Source organism: Schistocerca cancellata, chromosome 1 (assembly GCF_023864275.1).
Source record: "Schistocerca cancellata isolate TAMUIC-IGC-003103 chromosome 1, iqSchCanc2.1, whole genome shotgun sequence".
NCBI classification, from domain to species: domain Eukaryota; kingdom Metazoa; phylum Arthropoda; class Insecta; order Orthoptera; family Acrididae; genus Schistocerca; species Schistocerca cancellata.
Genome location: NC_064626.1, coordinates 553,999,177 through 554,020,444, shown reverse-complemented (window position 1 = coordinate 554,020,444; position 21,268 = coordinate 553,999,177). Strand labels below are relative to the sequence as shown.

The 21,268-nt window shown below is 37.0% G+C and overlaps 1 protein-coding gene across 9 annotated transcripts in view; it reads left to right on the top strand.

The window, feature by feature from the left end:
• The window catches only part of LOC126180425 (uncharacterized protein DDB_G0283697-like), a 221,079-nt gene that overhangs the window by 146,381 nt on the left and 53,430 nt on the right, over nt 1-21,268 (top strand). For 8 of the 9 annotated variants that reach the window (XM_049924693.1, XM_049924694.1, XM_049924692.1 and 5 more), the window contains 2 exons: nt 14,085-14,304; nt 14,520-14,632. In XM_049924693.1, coding sequence (XP_049780650.1) covers nt 14,085-14,304; nt 14,520-14,632 — 333 coding nt within the window. The remainder of the gene's footprint in view (nt 1-14,084; nt 14,305-14,519; nt 14,633-21,268) is intronic. The other variant, XM_049924700.1, reaches the window with a different exon arrangement.

Below are 21,268 nucleotides of genomic sequence, written 5' to 3'. Positions count from 1 at the left end.
TTACCCTGACGCTTCTGTCAATTGCTTGTACAGCATTTTTTTTCTAAATCATTTTTTTTACTTCATGGATCCATTTCGTTGTTGAAGTGTTTTCCCACAGGTAAATGAAGATCTTCTTGGTTAATTTATTATCTGGAATTCGATATAAACGTTTAGAAAATACTAGTTATCTTTTTCTCATTACTTCTGATATGTTTTCTGTGTTCTGATAAATTTCATCATTAGTACTTAATTTCCAACCTTCCACAGTTTTCCATGGGCCTAATATTTTCATAGTGATTCACCTTTCCAGTATTTCTAATTTATGTAAATTACAGTTTAATGCTACATCTAGCTGTGAAAAAACCGACATTAATTGTTTCTGGTTGACCACTTAAATTTGCATGCACAATGGCCTCATGAGCTAAGTTAAATGCTAATTAACTTGGACACAGCACAACATATTGATATTTTTTTCATAGCAATTATTTCTCAACACAAGCTACCGTGCAACCTCGTAACAGACTGTTTCTGCCCATACTGGCTTCGCTACTACATTGTAATGCCATATTTTACATTTTTAGACAGGCATTTTTTGTTGTAAAAGTATTTGGTTGTACATATGCTCTTTCTATTTTTCCAGACCATTTTCTTGGATTATCTCCCAAAGATATTTAAATATTTTAACCTTTTCAGTTTGGTGAATCTGTTTCCAGAAATTTCGGCATTTTTAATGTTAGTAAAGAAACTTGGTTCTCTTTGTAGAAATTCTTAAGCCAATCCTACTGGCTATTGCTTCAGAAAGATTAAATTTTGTTACAGCAGATGTCACATTTTCAGAAAGCATAGCAAAGTCATCTGCAAATTCAAGACAATTTATTCCAATATTTTTGTTGCCTCTTCCCAACCGTACTGTTGAAATCTTACGTTCATTCAGTTTTTCATTCAAAATTCTTACTTCTTTTTTTTTCCTCTCAAACAGAGTTTAAAAGAATTTGTGATAGGTCATCACCTTGTCATACACTTGTGTTTATTTCAAATGCATGAAACATTTCTCCCATAAATTTCACTTTAGATATTGTGTCTGTAAGTGTGTCATGAATTAAGTTTGCTAGTTTAGACTTTACACCATATTCTCAGATTATATTATTTATAGTTTCTGTCGGCAGAATTAAAAGCCTTTTTGAAGTCAACAAACATTACCACAGTATCTTTAAACTTCAGTAAGCTGTGGCGAATGAGTGACTTCAATTTAAATATTGCTTCAGAACATGATTTACCCTTCCTGAAACCATTTTGATATTAACCTGAATGGCTGTCCAGTGTTATTTCTACCCTCTTTAGTAAAATCTTGCAAAATATTTTGTATGCAACTTGTAGAAAACAAATTCCTCTGTGTTGTTAATGTCTTGTATCTTGCCTTTCTTTTGTAGTGAGCATATAAAGGCTACCTTCCCATCTTCTGGGATTTTTTGTTTTCAGGATTTCCCTAAATATTAATTTTAGCTCGTGTTTTATTTCAGTAGATACCATTTTAAAAATTTTGCTGTAGTAGAATCTTCTTCACAAGCTTCATAGTTTTTTAAGGTTTTAATTACTACAATTTCTGTGACAATCAGAGGTAAATCATCTTGTAGATTTTCGTGAGAAAGTGTTTGAGAATTCAAATGTACAAATTGGTTATGGACATTTTTCTTTATTAATTTTTCTCTTTAAAAAACATTCAACATTTTAATGTATTTATTTTGTGCATTTTGTACACAAATGTGACTACATAATAGAGTAAATAACAAGTAAAAAATTTGTGATGTTGAATAAATGTACAACATAGGAAACTAACACCAAAAGAAAGAAATTTCATTCTCATCTACACACTCTCATAGAACTAGTTTGCACAAACATTTTTACAATTACATTGCACCTTGCAAAATTTAAGTCTTTGCAGCAGCATCTATTAAATGAAAGTTCACTGTGACTGCATTTAAGGAGAGTGAACAGAATTATACATATGTAGAAGTTATATGGCATTTTAATACTAATGTTTTACAGATGTTAATGAAACCGTGATACAATAATCTGAATTCTACCAAAGTTGCAAAAATGAGATTGTGGTTTCTTTATTATATTGGTCTGATTTCTGTGCCTCATTACTACAGTCTTCCCCTACACCCACTTACAAAGTTCTCTGTATCAAAACATTTTTGTATGAAGTGTTTTGAGCACACTTCGAAATTTTTAGAAACAAAGTTCTTCTGTTGAAATTTTCTGGTACAATTTTTTCAAATCTTTTTTCATTAAATGTTACCTGCTTATTAGGTCCAGCTTCCTATTGTGACTAGTTTATAATAAATGTTTTGGTTTGTGAATCTTCATAAGACTGTTGGGTAAAAATCTTACGTGCATGGTAGCACTGCTCAAAATGCGTGTACATGCAATGAATCGACTTAAGCGTACTCTCTCTCACCATTAAATCTGTCTTCTATTTCGTAAGACACAATGCTATGACTTCATTATGCTCTGTCTCATTGTCTTTCAATATATAAAGTGCCTGTGGTAGCTATAACTAGAGCTGTGTGGTAGTTTCTTATGAAAAATTGCTGTTCCTCTTTTCACGAATTTGTCTTTGCATCCATAACAGCAACAGTAATTGAACCACTGCAGTTACAGTGAAACAAATGTGTAAAAAAGGCAAATATGTTTAACACTTAAGTTTGTCTTTGCGTAATGCATAAACAAAAAGTGCTATAATGAAGTCGTGACAATCCCTACTTGATGTGGCCTGCATGCTCAGTGGCCACATAGATAAAGAGGCAATAAATAGAGATGATATGGCTTCATTTTGTTGCTGGTGACTTTACTTGTGCAAACCAAGCCCAACATCAGTGTTAATGAGTGTGTTATACTCTGTGGCTTAGTGCACAGTGAGTTATTAACCAAAAGGTTTCTGGTTCAATCCTCAGCTGACCCTAGGATCCTTTCACTGTCAGTGGTTATTTCTTTCATATCTGGCTGTGATCTAGAATACTGAAAAATGTCCAAGTTGCACCCTGGTTTGCTCCAAAGAAACTGGTATATACATGTTTATTCAAATACAGAGATATGTAAACAGGCAGAATATGGTGCTGTGGTCAGCAGCGTATATATAAGATGACAAGTGTGTGTGTCACAATTGTTACATAGGTTACTGCTACTACAGTGGCAGGTTATCAAGATTAAGTGAGTTTGAACCTGGCGCATGAGTGAGGTAGCAATAAAGTGGGGATTTTCCCATACGACCATTTCATGAGTGTACCATGAATATTGGGAATCTGGTAAAACATTAAATCTCCAACATCACTGCGGCTGGAAAAAGAACCTGCAAGAACGGGACCTACGACGACTGAGGAGAATCGTTCAACATGACAGAAGTGCTACCCTTCCGCAAATTGCTGCAGATTTCAATGCTAGGCCATCAACAAGTGTCAGTGTGTGAACCATTCAACAAAACAACATTGATATGGGCTTTCAGAGCTGTGGGTTCACTTGTTTACCCTTGATGACTGCATGACGCAAAGCTTTACGCCTCACGTGAGCCCGTCAACACTGATGTTGGACTGTTAATGACTGGAAACATGTTGCTTGGTCGGATGGGTTCATTTCAGATTGTGTGGAGCAGATGAGCATGTAGTAACAGTGTGTGGCTTGTGCAGTTGGAGTGGTATGGGACCCCTGATACATCTAGAGACAACTCTGACAGGTGACATGTACATAAGTGTCCTGTCTGATCACCTACATCCATTCATGTCCATTGCGCATTCTGACATACTTGGGCAATTCCAGCTAGACAGCATGTCCAGAATTGCTACAGAGTGATGTCAGGAACACTCTTCAGAGTTTAAACACTTCCACTGGCCACCAAACTCCCCAGACATGAACGTTATTGAGCATATCTCGGCTACCTTGCAACATAATGTTCAGAAGAAATCTCCAACCACTCGCACTCTTACAGAATTACGGATAGCCCTGCAGTATTCATGGTATCAGTTCCCTCTACCACTATGTCAGACATTAGTTATATCCATGCCATGTCGTTCTGCGGCACTTCTGCGTGATCGCAGAGTAAAATAAGGAAACACTGCCTCCAGCAGGTGTGTGCCTAGCTGAGCACTGTGGAGTCCAAACAAACCTTTAAAAAGGGAACAGTTTCACTTTAAACTCTTTTTATTGGTGTAGTATTTTAAGTGGATAAAGCCTACCTTCTTTATCTACTGGCATCCTGTCGGTTAAATTACTTGAAGTATTTATGGAGAGAAAAAAGTCTCTCTGTTCCCAAACCTTGCCTGAAAAAGAGTTCTCTCATTAGAAAGTTGTGGGCTGCAAATATCTCTCCATTGAAACCAAGAAGTAGATGGCATATGTGAGTGCACTTGCCAGGTTACAGGAATGTATCGTGAAATTTTCTTTGACACGTGAACAATCCATTGCATTTAGTAAAACGTGGTTAAGGCACTCAACACTAATCTCTTCTGCATTATCGTAATGTCTGCTCACTGTATGAAGTGAAGTGCTATGCATGAGTAGGAATGTCACTAAATGCTTGCTCTTTATGTGCTGAAAGGCACTAAAATTTAGAAACCCTTACATTTTAATCATCTTCTTAAGTGTGAAAAGACCTGAGTATTGTGACCAGTATTCTTTGAATTCAACAGTTTAATTGTCAAGTTAATATTTCTTAGACATGCTGGATTATTTCTGTGCACATTGGGAGTAGGAATTTTAATATTTAGTGAACAAGTGAAACAATGAAAAATCTTTGTTCGTATTCCTACATTCAGTCATTAGTAAATTCACAATTTCATTTACAGTCTTTCAACATCATTTAAAACAGCCAGGAGGACAAAGCACTATTGGTGCATTTGATATGGTATGTTATATGGTTGTACAAATTGAATTTTCTTTGTATTCTGTCAGCTGTGATGTGCCACTTAAAATTGAGTATAATTGTGAACTGTTTATAAGGACTGTTGACGAGCAATCAGGGCCAGTTTAAGTCCCAAACAACAGTAGCTGTTACTTGGGGCACCAAGCTAAGAGGGTCACCACAAGTGCCGCGGCTGTAAGATTTCTGTAAAGAACCACAATTTATTAGTGGCAACTGCTTGGGGTACCAAGCTGAGAGGGGTGTCCAAGTGTAAGGTTACTATTACAGTGTGCCCCGCAATTAGCAATGAAAATTGACGTGAGTGAAAGTGTGCAAGGGTTCAGGGGGGGACAAGAGGGAGGAGGTGGCACCAAATGTAAAGTTGCTTCTGTGGAAAAATGTTCTTGAACGGCAATCAATGAACTTTCTCAGTTCTTGGAATTTAGATCTAAAAACTTCCAGATTCTCACTGCAAACATCAAACTTTTTAACGCCTATAAAATTTGTTACAAGGTTCATCATAGAATGAGCTGATAGATGCTGGCAGGGTGTCTGCTGGCAGTCACAACTGGCTGTTCTTCGCAATGAACTACTGTTTATTTTTGTAAGCTGTAGAGTCACTCGTATCTCAGATATTTATGATCCGTATAATAGTATTGCTGTTAACTTAGTGACACACAGTCTCAATTTCTAACACTTTGAATATACCACAATATTATTGTTTTACCCTCTCCCTGTTGTTTTTGTAGACCACTTTCTTCTCATGATTAGAGTATCGAGGTGCTAGTGGCATTCTTTCTTATCTACCAAATTTATATAAAAGTTCAAGACGACATGCATTTATCACAGTTGTAAACATTTGCAACATTGGTCCTTCAGTTAATGATTTTTGTACACACTTTTGGAACACATACTGTCATATCTTCAAAATTATGTACCCTTTTTTAGCTGACGTATGTTTAGTGTCGTAACTGCTCATGTATCACTGATTGGAACTTCATGTGTGTTTTGTAGTATGGGATGAATGGGAAGGTTTGGGATAATTTAAGGTAACAAGATTGCAGATACTGATGAGAGGCCTGTCAAAGGTGGTATAGATGTGTTTCACTGCATCTTCTCAGTTGATGTTGTTGTTTTCATATTTTTTGTTTTAATCTTTCACATTAAGGTATTTTTTTGTATGACCACTCATTCCTCTTCCTTACTTAAAAATGTGTGTCTGCAATCATTTAACATTGTCTATTGCAGAAATTCTCAACTTCTTTTTAGGCTAGGGACTGTTGGTATGACTTACAAATTTGGGAGATGTTTTAAATTTGTATTTTTTACATAAAAATTTAGAATGCTCTGTGCTATGCAGCTTGTAAATATTTGTTAAATGCCACTTGTGAAGACTTTTAGCTGTACACATATTGTCATGTGAGTCTCACAGTACACAGATTGTCATGTATGTTACTACTGTAAAAGTTTAAATACTGACATCTCTTGGTCACATCTCTCATATAATGGTATTTGACATTTGGGTGTGGATAGGAAAAATTGTTCTATAGTAAGGCCACATTTGGTGTTTCTTTTTGTGCCAGATACGGTGTTATTCTTGTGCCAAATATGGTGCTATCTTTTTTTTTTCAAATTTGGTAGTATTTTGTTGCCAGTTTAGCTGTTAATTTTTTTTTTTTTTTACAGCTTAGCTGTTTCTTTTTTGCCATTATATTTTTTTTGCCAATTTTGATGTTACTTTTGACATCATGTCATTGTTATTATGAACTGTCTTTGTAAGATTATACACAAACCTCACCCAAGAGGAAAAAAGGAGGCAAAAAGCAGTTCAACATTCAATAGCGATAACTTATGAATGTTGGAATAACTTGTTCTCAGGTTTACAACTTTTTTTAATACAGGAAAAACACATTTCATGATATTTCACAAAAATCACTGATTTCTTGTAATTTTGCAAGGAAATTCCAATTTTCTGTATTATCGTTTTAATGGAGTTTTCCTGTCCTTACATATAGGCCCTACTCTCGATTTGCCTTGTGGTATAACGACAACAGATATCTGTTTACCAAGGATATAGCAACACTTTGTTTGTATTGAGGTACAAAGTTCTACTGTTTCGCTTTTAATACATGTAGAATAAATGAGTATAACAGTGTTCATTTACTCAAGTAATCATCCCTAAAACTCAGTGAGTGAAGTACTCTAAAATACACCAATGTACCAAAACATTGTAACCACCTTCTTAATAGTGCATTGGTCCACCTGTAGAACTCAATCCAGTAACAATTCCGTGTTACACACTTAACAGTTCCTCGGTACGTTTCCCTGAATGTGTGACACCAGATACCTATGCACAAGTCACGTAATTACCGTAAATTAAGGGCTGGTGGTTTGTGGGTGGAGAGCTGTCACCCAGTAGCATACCAGATGTGTTCTCTTGCATTTAGATAACTGAATTTCGTCACCAAGACATCGACATCGTGCTCCTCAGTTCACCACAGAATGATTCTGGCTTTTCGACATTCTTGCTGTTGTAGAAGACATCAAGCATGAAGGGATGGAGTTGGTTTGCAATAATGTTCACATAGTCCTCAGGCATAATGGTGCCTTCAGTTACTTCTGCAGGTCCCATTGAAGCCCAGTGCAAGTTCCGAGCAGCATTACACTGGCCCAGGCAGACTGAGTCCACTACACGTTGCATGTTTAGAGCAGCCACTTGCATGGATGACAATGTATCCGGACTACACAACTGTTCTGGTGTAACAAGAAACGTGAGTCATATGGCAAGGCAACACATTTTCACTGTTTCGCTGTCTAATCTTGATTAATCCTGTTCACACTGCAAACATAATTGATGATGTTAGGTCATAATGGAAATAAAAAGGGAGCCTTACGTTTAATGATTTCTGCTGAACAGTGTGCTGTGAAACACTTGTTATTGCATCAGCATTGTACTCTGTCCTCATATCTGCTGTAGATTGTTGCCTATCCCCTTCACAGTGCGAGCAAGCATCCAGCCTCCATGTTTGTGGTGAGCTATGGACATCCAGCTCTTCTCATGTACCAATATTATGAAAAGGATAATTGCTACTCACCTGCTGAGTCGCAGGGAGGCACAACAAGAAGACTGTTGTAAAACGAGCTTCCAGTCAACAAGGCCTTCGTTGGAGACAGAAAACACACACACACACACACACACACACACACACACACACACACACACACACACACACACAAACAAACGCAGCTCTCACACACACAACCACAGGTGTCAGCAGGCAGAGGCATGGTAACGCGCGCGCGCGCGTGTGTTTGCGTGTGTTTGCGTGTGTTTGCGTGTGTGTGTGTGTGTGTGTGTGTGTGTGTGTGTGTGCGCGCGCGCGCGCGCCTCTAACAAAGGCTTTGTTAGCTGTAAGCTCATTTTCTGACAGCCTTTTTGTTGTGCCTATGTGTGACTCAGTATCTCTGTTGGAGTAGCAGCTATCCTTTTCATGATATTCTTACATTGTATCCTGGATTTTCCATTGTTGAATTTATTTTCACTTACTGTATTTTATGGACTATAAGACACACTTTTTTCTTCAGAAGATTGCCTCTGAAATTCAGGTCCTTATTATACCCTAAATTAATATAGAAATGTATTTGATTTAAAATTCCTGCCAGTCTTAAAAACTGCCATTTATTCAATGCCGTGGGAAACCTATCTCTAATGGGCAACATTGATTCAACTGGCGGCAGCAGCAGCAGCAGCAGCGCAGCAATGCAACGAGCATGAGTTGCAGGGATTTGTAAGCTTGCCAACACTGTCTCCCTCCTGGCCCACTATCACAAACACAGATAATTGTGTAGCCTATGATGCTTCATTGCAATATGCAGTGCCAGTGATCTTGAATTGAAAGTGATTTCTATTATTGGTAACAGTACAATATTGTTGTTAGTAGCTAGTTTCGTAATGGAAAAAATAAAAGGTATTCATGTGGTGTGGGCTATAAATTGAAAGTAATAACATATACAGAACAACGTGGAAACAGAGCAGCTGAGTGGCATTTTGGACCTCACCAAACAGTTAAAAACCATTCGCCATTAGTGGGCTGGTGAAGAACAACTTAAAAAAAAAAAAAAAAGGAAGACTATATGTGCATATAGAGTACTGAATGCAGAACAGTCAGAACTAGATGACTTATTGAAATGGATTCAAGGACGCCATCAAAATGGCATTGGAATTAATACAAAAATGATTTAATTAAAAGCTCGTAAGCTAGCACTACAGTAGAAGATAAGACTTCAAGGGTGAACTTGGTTGGTGCTACAGATTATGAAGCGCCATGTGCTTAGCATGCGAACCTAAACCAAAATATCTCAGAAAATGCCACAAGAGTATGAAGAGAAAATATTATCTTTCCATCACTTTATTATTCAACATTAAAAGAAAACCAGTGGGGAATGAAGCCAAACAGCGAATAGGGACGAAACTCCTGACATCTGATAACCCGAGCTAAAGAACTTGCCATGAAAGGTGCTAAAGCTGTAACCATGAAAGAAATGGACATGGAAAAAATGCACGACACTGTTGCCCTTTCATGTTGTGCTGACAGTACTAAACTTAATCCAATGATCATTTTTAAGCGCAAAACAATGCCAGAATCGTCTGAAATACTGCTAGTACATGAAAAGGGTTTGAATAGAGTTCTCTTCTTGTGGTAGATCAGTTTAGTAGTCATTTGAAAAATTCTGTGAAAGAGAAATTAAGGCAGGGAAATACAGAGCTTTCTGTTATTAAGAGAGGACTTACACTTCACAATTGCAACCTTGTGATGTATCGACAAATAAACCATTTGAAGTGTACGTGAGAGAGGAATGGAACAAATGGATGATGGATGAAACCGAACATGAATCCACACCAAAGGGAGCTTTAAAATGACCTACAATCAAACAAGTGCATCAGTGGATAAAGCATGGGTCTAGAGTGAGACAAGAAATCATCATTAAATCTTTCAAGAAGTGGAGCTTAAGTAATGCTCTCAATGGCAGTGAAGCATATCTTACATATGAAAACCACACAGATGATGACGACGAGGAGGAGAAGGAAGATCGAATGATGGTTTTCAGGGATTTTATATGTCAGTTTGGTTTTATAAACTTAAATATTTTTTAGTCTGGGTTTGCAGTCTGATAACAAAAATTGTAAAAATGTAATTTTTAAAAAATTGTTTAAAAATTAAGGTGCTTCTTATAGTTCGTAAAGTAAGGTATTCATGGTTTCACCATCCTTAAGCTACGTTCCATGGATGCTTATGTCAGTAGCTTGCAAACACCAGCATCGCCATTTCAGAGATCCCTGTTCCCAAATACTGCAAAATAACAATCTGCCCTTTGTCAAAGACACTGATGTTCCCCCATTTGCAGCCTGTGTCATTGTTTCTGTGATTCCCTATTCAGCTCTGCTCTGCTTAAGCAGTTTCCTAGCTGTGTCACGTGCCCACAATGTCACCAGCCAGCACTCAGTTCTACAATGGGCGGTGGCCATAATGTTACAGCTCATCAGTGTGCACACATTTGCTGTTTTGATAAAATTACTGAAATCAGTACTTGGTGATCCTTATGAAAAGATTTGGTGGTACATATATTGTTACAAGACATTTCTCCTGTTATTTAAATTCATCAGCTGCTGTTCTTTATTTTGCATCTTTCTGTAGTTGGTCATCTGAAAAAATGCTAAGTTATCTTTTATCAGTCATTGAAGTTTGGTAAACCCATTGCGCTGTTTTGTGGCCAACTAAAGCATATTATTTGGCACCTTTCATATGCACCAATTCAAAGTAATATCAATAAAAATGGAAAGACATGTATTTCTTGTTAAGCTTTGGGAGCAACATAGAAATAAAATTTAAGGGAGGGTGAGGCTGCAACCTGTTAAAATATAAAAACCACCTAGGAATTTGATAAACTTAAATTCTCATTCCTATGATAAACAGTGTCCTAAGCTTCTTTCCATAAGACCCAAGTAAGAAACTTGGTATTTAACCCATCACATTAGTGCGTGAATTCATTACAGCAGGGTTTGGAAAAAAGGAAATGTAAGGATTGTTAGTGATCTTATTGAGCAAGCATTCAGTACATCTAATTAGAAATGGCATGGTGTTTGTTGGATTTTTTAAAATATTTATTTCCCCAATTCATTGTTTGTGTTATCACTATCATGTTAGCCAACATACCATTCTTATGGCTGTATACTCACTGTGTCAGTTGAAAAGTGATTACTGTGTAGGCTGAGGTAGAGACTGATTATAGCTCCTCCTCTGTATTTTCTATTATTTTCCCCATGTGTAATGTAATAAAAACTTTGCCCTTGCTTGGTGTGTTACTGCATAACTAATACAAGAAAAACTTAACATAATTATTTTGGTTTGGGCACTGTGAAACTTATACTGAGTGTTTCTGTCTCTCTTCTGTTTCATTTTATGCTTTCTATGTTTTTTGGTTGGGGGAATAGCCTAAATTTATTTTGTAAAATATTTTCATGGGTACATTAAGGTACTGTGTATTTATCACATTGCGTGTAAGGTGCAAATTTTGTGATCTATTTCAAGAGCTGTTAAGTTGTTGTTGTATTTTTGTTTCCATAAGACAACTCATAAAAATTCCTTTTGAGACCTTTGGTAAAAAGTTGCTCCATAAAAAAGTTAAAAACAGGGAAACATAATATAAGGAAAAAATTACTGACATCACTGTACAGAACATTAATCTTCCTCTTAAAATAACGTGTAGATGGTACAGGACTGCTATTAGGTGGTCAATTGACCCTCCGGTGCTGAAATAAGCGATATAAGTGAAACAATGTGTATGTGACATTTGGTTGTATCGAATTAGTGCAGTAAGGTGGATCAACATGGTAAAATTGCAGAAAGGAGTTATTGTATTTGGATGTGTGTATGAGAGACCATAAATGAAATTTCTGTTGTTATAACACACTTTCCAAAATGTCTACAAAGAATACTGTACCATTTGCAGTCATGCCACTCACTATGAGAACAGTGGTCATAAAAAGAGCTGTGACGGACCAGACACTAGTTTCACGCTGTGCCAATGTATTTTTATTTATTTATTTTTATTTATTTATTTATTTATTTATTTATTTATTTTATTTTATTTTATTTTTTTTATTTTTTTTTGTACGGGCCACAAGGAGTCCAATGCACTGACTCGCCAAAACGGCATTTAAGCCATAGTGTGTGGAGGGTGTTGCTCAGACCGGAAATAGTCCTATTATATTTTTACTGTTGTTTTATGTATCTTGATAGTGAAATGAGGATGAGTATTTCAAATTCATGATGATAAAGTGTTGCTCTTCCGTTTACATCTTCGTGACTGATATGCTGTGACACTCCTGTCTTCCCATAAGACAGTCATTTTCACAGGACTTCACACAAGCCTTCCTGGTTTTATGGATTCTCAGGCTTCCTATTGCCCCTCAGTTGAATGACAAAATCGCTTGATCTTGACCCTATAGAAACTGGTTGAGACAATTGGAACAGAGGGTGAAATGTAACCATCAACATCCCCAAAGTTTGGTATGAGTGTGGTTTGAAAAGTTCTCGGAATCAACATGAGAGGTCAGTGCTAGCACAACAAGTTGTTCATGTGATATTTGTTGTACTGTTGCCTGTAAAAGCGTACCATGTCAATGCTCTTAGAAGAGAGCTGTGGCAGTGACATGGTTCTGTTGTTGTTCCTGCATAGTGATTTGCGAAGATGGGAAAAATCGAGATTCGAGCAATGATTAAGTACGTCATAAAGAAAGGTATGAAAGCAAAGGACATTCATGCCGATTTCCAGAATACACTTGGTGCTCTGCTTTTTCATATTCAGCTGTTGCCAAGTGGACAAATGAATTTAAATTTGGTCGGGAGAGCTTAGATGATGATCTGCGCAGTGACAGACTAAGATATGCACAAAATGATCGTGGATGATCGCTGAGTGAAAGTGCGTGAAATTGTTCATGCTTGCCGGATGTCATATGAATGTATATCACATTTTAACATAAGAATTAGAAATAAAAAAATTATCTGCAACATGGGTGCCATGACTCTTGACGCTGGATCAAAAACGCGTGAGAATGGACATACCAGAACAATGTTTGACCTGTTTCAGGAGAAACGAACAAGATTTTTTGCTCTGTTTTGTGACCACAGATGAAACTTGGGTGCACTACTATACCCCAGAGACAAAACAACTGTCGAAGCAGTGGAGACATGCTGATTCTCTGCCATCATATGACAATTCCTTCGGCAGGAAAGGTCATGGCATCAGTTTTCTGGCATGCGAAGGGGATTCTGTTTGTAAATTATCTACCCACTGGGCAAACAATTACTGGAGAGTACTATGCTAACCTCCTGGACAAATTGCAACAAAAGATACGTGAAAAAAGTCCAGGTATAGCAAGGAAGAAAGTCATCTTCCATCAAGACAATGCACGCCAGCACACATGTGCCGTTGCCATGGCAATATTACACTAACTAAGGTATGAATTGATGCAACACCCGCCTTATTCACCTGATATGACTCCGTCAGACTTCCATCTCTTTCCAAAATTGAAAATTTTTCATGGTGGACGAAGATTCACTTCAAATGAAGAATTGATAGTCGGAGTTGACAACTATTTTGCATGCCTGGAGGAAACTCATTTTCGAGATGGAACGTTGTTGACCAAGTGCATTAATCTACAAGGAGACTACATTGAAAAATGAAAAAAAGTTTCAGTGATGTTAGTACTTTTTTGTATTCTGTTCTGAGAACTTTTCAAACCATCCTTGTACCTTTATGAGATATAATCATCAGTGAGTGGCTTCAGCTGTGCATGATATACCTGAACAAATTTGTGAAATACCTTCCTCACTGAATGAGGCTATTATTAAGACTGGATACAATGTTAAATGGTATTATTGTGAAGTCTCCTGCGGGGAGGGACTAACTTTTTGTCCAATGTGATGTACATGGTAATTTTTTGTCCAATGTGATGTACATGGTATCTTAATGGAGATGAAATTTCTTCTGTCAAATTTTCTTCTCTGTAAGTAATCACTTATTTCTGAAGTGTATGTTGCTGTAAGCATGAAAATAAACTTATGTACATTTGTTTAACTATTATGTGTAAACTTAGGTGAAGTTGAGTCATCTTGTCATAGTGTTGGTTATTTTGTGTAAGATCTCCACAACTCGAGACACTGAAGACACATCACCCCGAAAATTTGTAGTAGATACTCAGAAGAAACAGAGAATAGCATCTGTGGAACAAGAATCTGGACATCATGAAGAAGGTGAAATGCTTGCTGGAGGAAAGGAAGAGGAGGAGCCTGAAGAGGAAGATGCAGGAGAGCTCGATTCTGAAGATGACAGTCTTGGGGAAAATTTTAAATACTACCAGCGTCAGTACCATTGACTGTACTTTCTTTAATTTTTTGAGTTACAGTTGCGTAAGGATTGTTAAAATGGTTTTCCTGTTTAGTTAAATAAATCAATAAAACAGGGCTCTACTTGTTTCTGTATAAATTAGCATTTTAAAAATTAACATTCTTTTCTTTTTTCTGTATTTTTTTATTTCAAAGCCTTCAAATTCAGTAACTATATTTTGTTTCTATAGTTCCAAAGACAAGGAAATTGCAGAGAGAAGAAGAAGATGAATCTGGAAGTGACAAAGAGATTCCTGTAGTGAAAAGCAAAATACCAAAGAACATGGGTGGACAAAATGCACAGGTGAGTCCTTTATTTCACAGTAAGACATACAAGAAGTGTTATCCTGTCAAAATATATACATTTTAATGTTGGAAGGGGGGGGGGGATATGTTTCTGCAGAGTGAATGCAGCATAATATTTATTTTGAACTGTTGTTGTTGTTGTTGTTGTTCAGTCCAGAGACTGGTTTAATGGAGCTCTCCATGCTACTCTATCCTATGCAAGCTTCATCATCTCCCAGTACCTACTGCAAACTACATCCGTCTGAATCTGTTTAGTGTATTCATCTCTTGATCTCCCTCTATGATTTTTTACCCTCCACACTGCCCTCCAGTACTAAATTGGTGATCCCTTGATGCCTCAGAATATGTCCTATGAACCGATCCCTTCTTCTAGTCATGTTGTGCCACAAACTTCTTTTCTCCCCAATTCTATTCAATACCTCCTCATTTGTTACGTGATCTACCCATCTAATCTTCAGCATTCTTCTGTAGCACCACATTTCGAAAGCTTCTATTCTCTTCTTGTCCAAACTATTTGTCGTCCATGTTTCACTTCCATACGTGGCTACACTCCATACAAATTCTTTCAGAAATGTCTTCCTGACACTTAAATCTATACTCAATGTTAACAAATTTCTCGTCTTCAGAAACATTTTCCTTGCCATTGCCAGTCTACATTTTATATCCTCTCTACTTCGACCATCATCAGTTATTTTGCTCCCCAAATAGCAAAATTCCTTTACTACTTTAATGGTCTCATTTCCTGACCTAATTCCCTCAGCATCTCCCGATTTAATTCAACTGCATTCCATTATCATCATTTTGCATTTGTTTATGTTCATCTTATATCCTCCTTTCAAGACACTGTCCATTCCGTTCAGCTGCTCTTCCAGGTCCTTTGCTGTCTCTGACAGAATTACAATGTCGTCGGCGAACCTCAAAGTTTTTATTTCTTCTCCGTGGATTTTAATTCCTACTCCAAATTTTTCTTTTGTTTCCTTTACTGCTTCCTCAGTATACAAATTGAATAACATTGGGGATAGGCTACAACTCTGTCCCACTGCCTTCTCAACCACTGCTTCCCTTTCATGCCCTTAGACTCTTATAACTGCCATCTGGTTTCTGTACAAATTGTAAATAGCCTTTTGCTCCCTATATTTTACCCCTGCCACCTTCAGAATTTGAAAGAGAGTATTCCAGTCAATATTGTCAAGTTTTCTCTAAGTCTACAAATGCTAGAAACGTAGGTTTGCCTTTCCTTAATCTATTTTCTAAGATAAGTTGTAGGGTCAGTAATGCCTCACATGTTCCAACATTTCTACGGAATCCAAACTGATTTCCCCGACGTCAGCTTCCACCAGTTTTTCCATTCGTCTGTAAAAAATTTGCGTTAGTATTTTGCAACCTTGACTTATTAAACTGATGGTTCGGTAATTTTCACATCTGTCAACACCTGCTTTCTTTGGCATTGGAATTATTATATTCTTCTTGAAATCTGAGGTTATTTTGCCTGTCTCATACATCTTGCATACCAGATGGTAAAGTTTAGTCAGGACTGGCTCAACCAAGGTTATCAGTAGTTTTAATGGAATGTTGTGTACTCCCGTGGCCTTGTTTAGACTCAGATCTATCAGTGCTCTGTCAAACTCTTCATGCAGTATCATATCTCCCATTTCATCTTCATCTACATCCTCTTCCGTTTCCATAATATTGTCCTCAAGAACCTTACCCTTGTATAGACCCTCTATATACTCCTTCCACCTTTCTGCTTTCCCCTCTTTGCTTAGAACTTGGTTTTTGTCTGAGCTCTTGATATTCATGCAAGTGGTTCTCTTTTCTCCATAGGCCTGTTTAATTTTCCTATAGGCAGTATCTATCTTACCCCTACTGATATACGCCTCTACATCCTTACATTTGTCCTCTAGCCATCCCTGCTTAGCTATATTGAGCTATATGAGTGTTTTCTAATTGTATTATATTATTTGGTGCAACATCAACTATGTAAAATTGCTTAAGGATTTAACAAGTATTAGAATGAACTCAGTTCAGTTGCCGAATTGGATTTTAGTGCAAGAGTGAATGCAAGCGGGAGTGTGTTTGCGTAAATACCTATTCTATTCTGCACTAAGTGACATAAAAAGGTACATTACAAAGAGCTAACAACTTCATACTTGTTATCCAAATTTTAAAAATGCTGCAGATTCCAGTGCATTCTGTCTGCTATGTATGAGGGCTATCTGAAAAGCAACCTTCATAAGGCTATAAAGAAATAAAATACTGGAATAATTAAAGCCAATGGATTAAATGTAATAAAACTATTTTTATAGTACTTCTTTACATAATTGCAGCTGAGAGTCAAGCATATATCATATCTCTTGATGGATTGGTAATTTTCTTCTACATAAAATTCTACCATATAAATTTTGGAATCAAACGAGCACAAAATGTGTTGTACCTTAATTATTTACTCACCATCTCACAGAAATCTGCAGAAAACTGATTGATGGAGGCATCATGAAATGCTGTTTTTCACAACATTTTTTGTACTTTTCTGTAGCATCTCTTTTTTTTACTACAGACGGATGGCCACTTATGTTATCATCATCATCATCATCATCATCATCATCATCATCATGATGAACAAGTTTCCTTTGTCTCGTAAATAAATGATAACATTGGCAATATCTTCACTCATCGGATTTCGTCCGTATGCAACACAAATTTTGCAGTGATTATTGCGATTTGTTACAATTTGCAGCTACAAATAATAATAATAATAATAATAATACCTCCATCATGATCTATTAAAATAAAATTAAGTAAGTCTAGATTGCAATATAACATTTATTACAAAATGGCAACCAGTTTTAGTCAAATAGTAACCATCTTCAGACCATATGCACCATGATGGCAGGTGGTGACGTTGAACGGAACAGGTATCATGGATGTGTGAATGTCAGCTTCTCAGAATAACTATAGAGATGTTTACAAAATCACAATATGTGATTGGTTGAGACAGACGCGCAGAGCTGCCATGCTCAGCCATCAGCAACTATTGGTGATCTTCTTACGCTGCCCGTACTATAATAATAGGGATTTCAAAGCTGGCTATATTCCTGTTCATCTGATTTTTTATCTTGTCCTTTCTAGTAATTTGGTTCATAGTTTTCATGAGTCTCATTTGTCCCATGAATTCCGTGTGGTGTAAAGGTCTTCAAACCATAAGCGAGAACTGATACAAAGTACACTATCTGCTCCAAAGTATCCAGACACCAATTAATAACATTATTATGGGGTGTGTGCAGTCTTCACTTTTGACACCTTGAACCCAGCTGGAGACACTTTCAAAGAGTTGTTTGAATGTCTGTGGAGGATTGGCAGTCCATGCTTAAAGAGCCAAAATCGAAGAAGGTATTGATGCGGTATCCTGGAGTCTGGGCAGAAGTCTATGTTCTAACTCATCATAAAGGTGTGTCATTGGGCTCAGGTTGGGACTCTGGACAGGCCAGTGCAGTTTGTGTATCTTACTGTCCACAAACCTTTGCCTCACAGATGCTGCTTTATGACAGGGTGCATTTCATGCTAATACAATCAATCATCATCCCCGAAATGTTCCCCCACTGTCTGCAGTAAACAGACTAATGTTTTGACGACTTTAGGTGTGAGTGTGGGTCTGGGTTATACAGATTTATTTCCCCAAACCACATTCCACTTCTTTACAAGACGACTTACTTGGGGTTTGTAGCCACTCCTCTTTACTGGATAGCCGGCTGCTGGAAACTCTCTTGACTTCTTCTCTGTTGAATAACACTAGTTACAGGAATGTTCAAGCCTCTTTCTGCTAATGAAATAAGTAGCCATACAAACTTTACATTTTGTCAATCAATGATGTATTTGACTTTCAAGCACAGTAAAAATTCTCACTTACAACATAGTATGTAACTTCAGTAAGTCTCTCGTACAGTTGTATGTTAGAAAAAAATTTATTTACATTTGAAAGAAAGTCTATTTAGACATCATGACTTTCAAAAAAGGAGACTGAAAAAAACTCTTGCCTCTAACAAGGCTGAGTCAAGAGTCTATATGAGTACTTTTTCAACTGGTCTTGTTTCACATAACAGTAGTCAGTGACACAATAAGCACAAAGCTGCATATGGATTCCATGGTTCTTCCATACACACACTCACTAACACATCTATGGATTGCCCCGTCAGGCAATTGTCGGTGCTTTTTGACCAATGCATCTACTTTCTTCCTGCGACTGATTTTAAACCAGCACACACAAATGTGACGTGCAGTAGGTAGTATTTTACCATCCCACACTCATATCTAGAATATCGTGTGTTTGAGGTGGTAGAAGGCTGAGTGGTTCTAGAATTTACACAAAAATTCTCAATTTACTACATATCCCCCCCCCCCCCCCCCCTCAAGACTGAACACGTGATATTTTATACGTAATCACTATTCACATAACATCACTCATAACAACAATTCATATCATAACAGTATGCATTTCTTACATATGTTTATATACATATCTTTCCTTTGATTAACAATTCTCTGTCCTTTCTTACACAATCTTTCACTTATTTTTTCTCTACCCTTTTCTTATTTTACTTTGTTGTTAAGACATGAGCATTTATTCATTGTTTTTGTCAGCTTTACTAATATTTAGTAATTGTGAGGACTCTATTTCTTTTCTTTAATTTTTTTTTTCAGTCGCAAACTTCAGGTGTTTAGAACACATGAGTAATCTTTTTTCTATTCTTATCTTCTGTACTACCTTTTTCCTAGTATGTACTATTTTCATTATTTGTAGCTTGGAGGAACTCGAGAGAAGTGAGTGTTCTTTTGACACTCATTTACTTCCATGAAACATAATAATGCTAGTCGTTCATAGAATTTACACTTTCCAGAATAATTCCTATAAAATTTATGACTTTTGTCACGATACTGTCCCTTTCTCCCAGGATCAGCACCTATTCCTTGCTTGTGGATTGACCCTATGAGACCACTTCCTCTTTTCATTCTGGCAGGTACGCCCCTTACTAAACATATCTATTTTTTAGGACACAAATCGTCCTGTCTCCATGCAGGTACGTCTGCCCTTTATACCTAGTGAATGCTGGGTACTCCCCCTTATCCTTTCTATGTAGGCCTCATGGTTCATTACCCTAATATACATTTCTATGTGTACCATAATTAAGTATTGTCTGGTAAAGCTATATATCTATTTTAAACTTCACATTCATTCTTTAATATATCATTCACTCCCTAGAGTCCTCCTCTACTTATCAACTTCTGTACTTTCATTAGATATTACCTCTATATATTCTACTTACATTCCACTATCCTTCAGTTCATCAGAGTTTTTATTGCACTGACACTGGTTAGTGATCAACCTGACTAATTCTACTCCTACTTCCCTTTTCTTTCTTTGCTCACGCCTCTCTCTTATTTATCCATTACTCATTGCTACTTTATAGTTGTTCATTATGTATGTGCACCTCTTCTTATGTGTATTCAATGTAGAACTGTCATAACCCCCCGTATATGTGCTACACACCTTTTCCGCCTACAACACCTGGCCATTCTCACATCGTGACAGGCTTTGTCTTATATAATTTAATGTTTGCGTAGAAGTGTATATTTGTGTATATGTGGGTGTATGTTCGTGTAGTCTGATTCTTCGGCCTTCTTATCTAAAGATAAAATGTAGGTTATTAGTAACCAAGGAAATAAGGAAGGACTTCAGTGATAGAAGTTTATAAAAAGATATACAGGTCCTCAAGATGAGACGTAAGAAAGGGAAAATCAGATGTGGTTGCTAGGATCGAAGAAGAGAAAGAAGATAACCCCAAAGACAGGAAACCCTTCCAACCCCCCACCCCCGGCCCTTCCCCAGGATCCCCATCTCTCAGGTACTTGAGTGAGACGCAGGAGGTGGTTTGGTGTTAAATCGTCTCCTACAGAATGTACTTGTCCCACCTTCACCCTTTGAGGTGAGCGAAGGAAATCCTAGCAACTGCATGGAAACGGCAAATGGAGAAGAATTGGGCACACTTGTTTGTGAGGGTTGTTTGAAAGGTATGATGTGTGTTTTGTGCCAGTCATGATTTATTTGTTCTTGTAAATCAAGCTTTTAGCTACAATACCCACTCCTTTCAAAATTTATACAAACCCTCCCATCTATATCACATCTCATATAAGGTATAAAATACTTTATACAAAATAGAAAAGCTATACACTTCGGTATAACAGTTGCTCAGTTAGTCACATCATATTATATTTTCCACAAGCATAATATTCCATTCAATGTATTTCGTCTAGACATAACTTTTTTTGATTCTCTTATTTTATGGTCATATCCAGTTTTTTCTTAATTTTTAGCAGTAAGATTATAGGATAGTTTTAGATTTTAAAGGAATTCAGGGCAGGAAAACTATTTTGGAAGAAACACTGAAAACAACTTGGGATCTGATGGTCGCCACTCTGCCCGTTAACTCAGAATGTTAACATCCCTGGGGGATATACAATTTCACATCCTTTCCACTGTATTTCCCCTTTTCTAATCCAGTTCTGGGGTCTACTAAAAATAATGTCTTAGGACGGATCACCGTTTGTACATGGTACGGTCCTTCATATTTTTGAATAA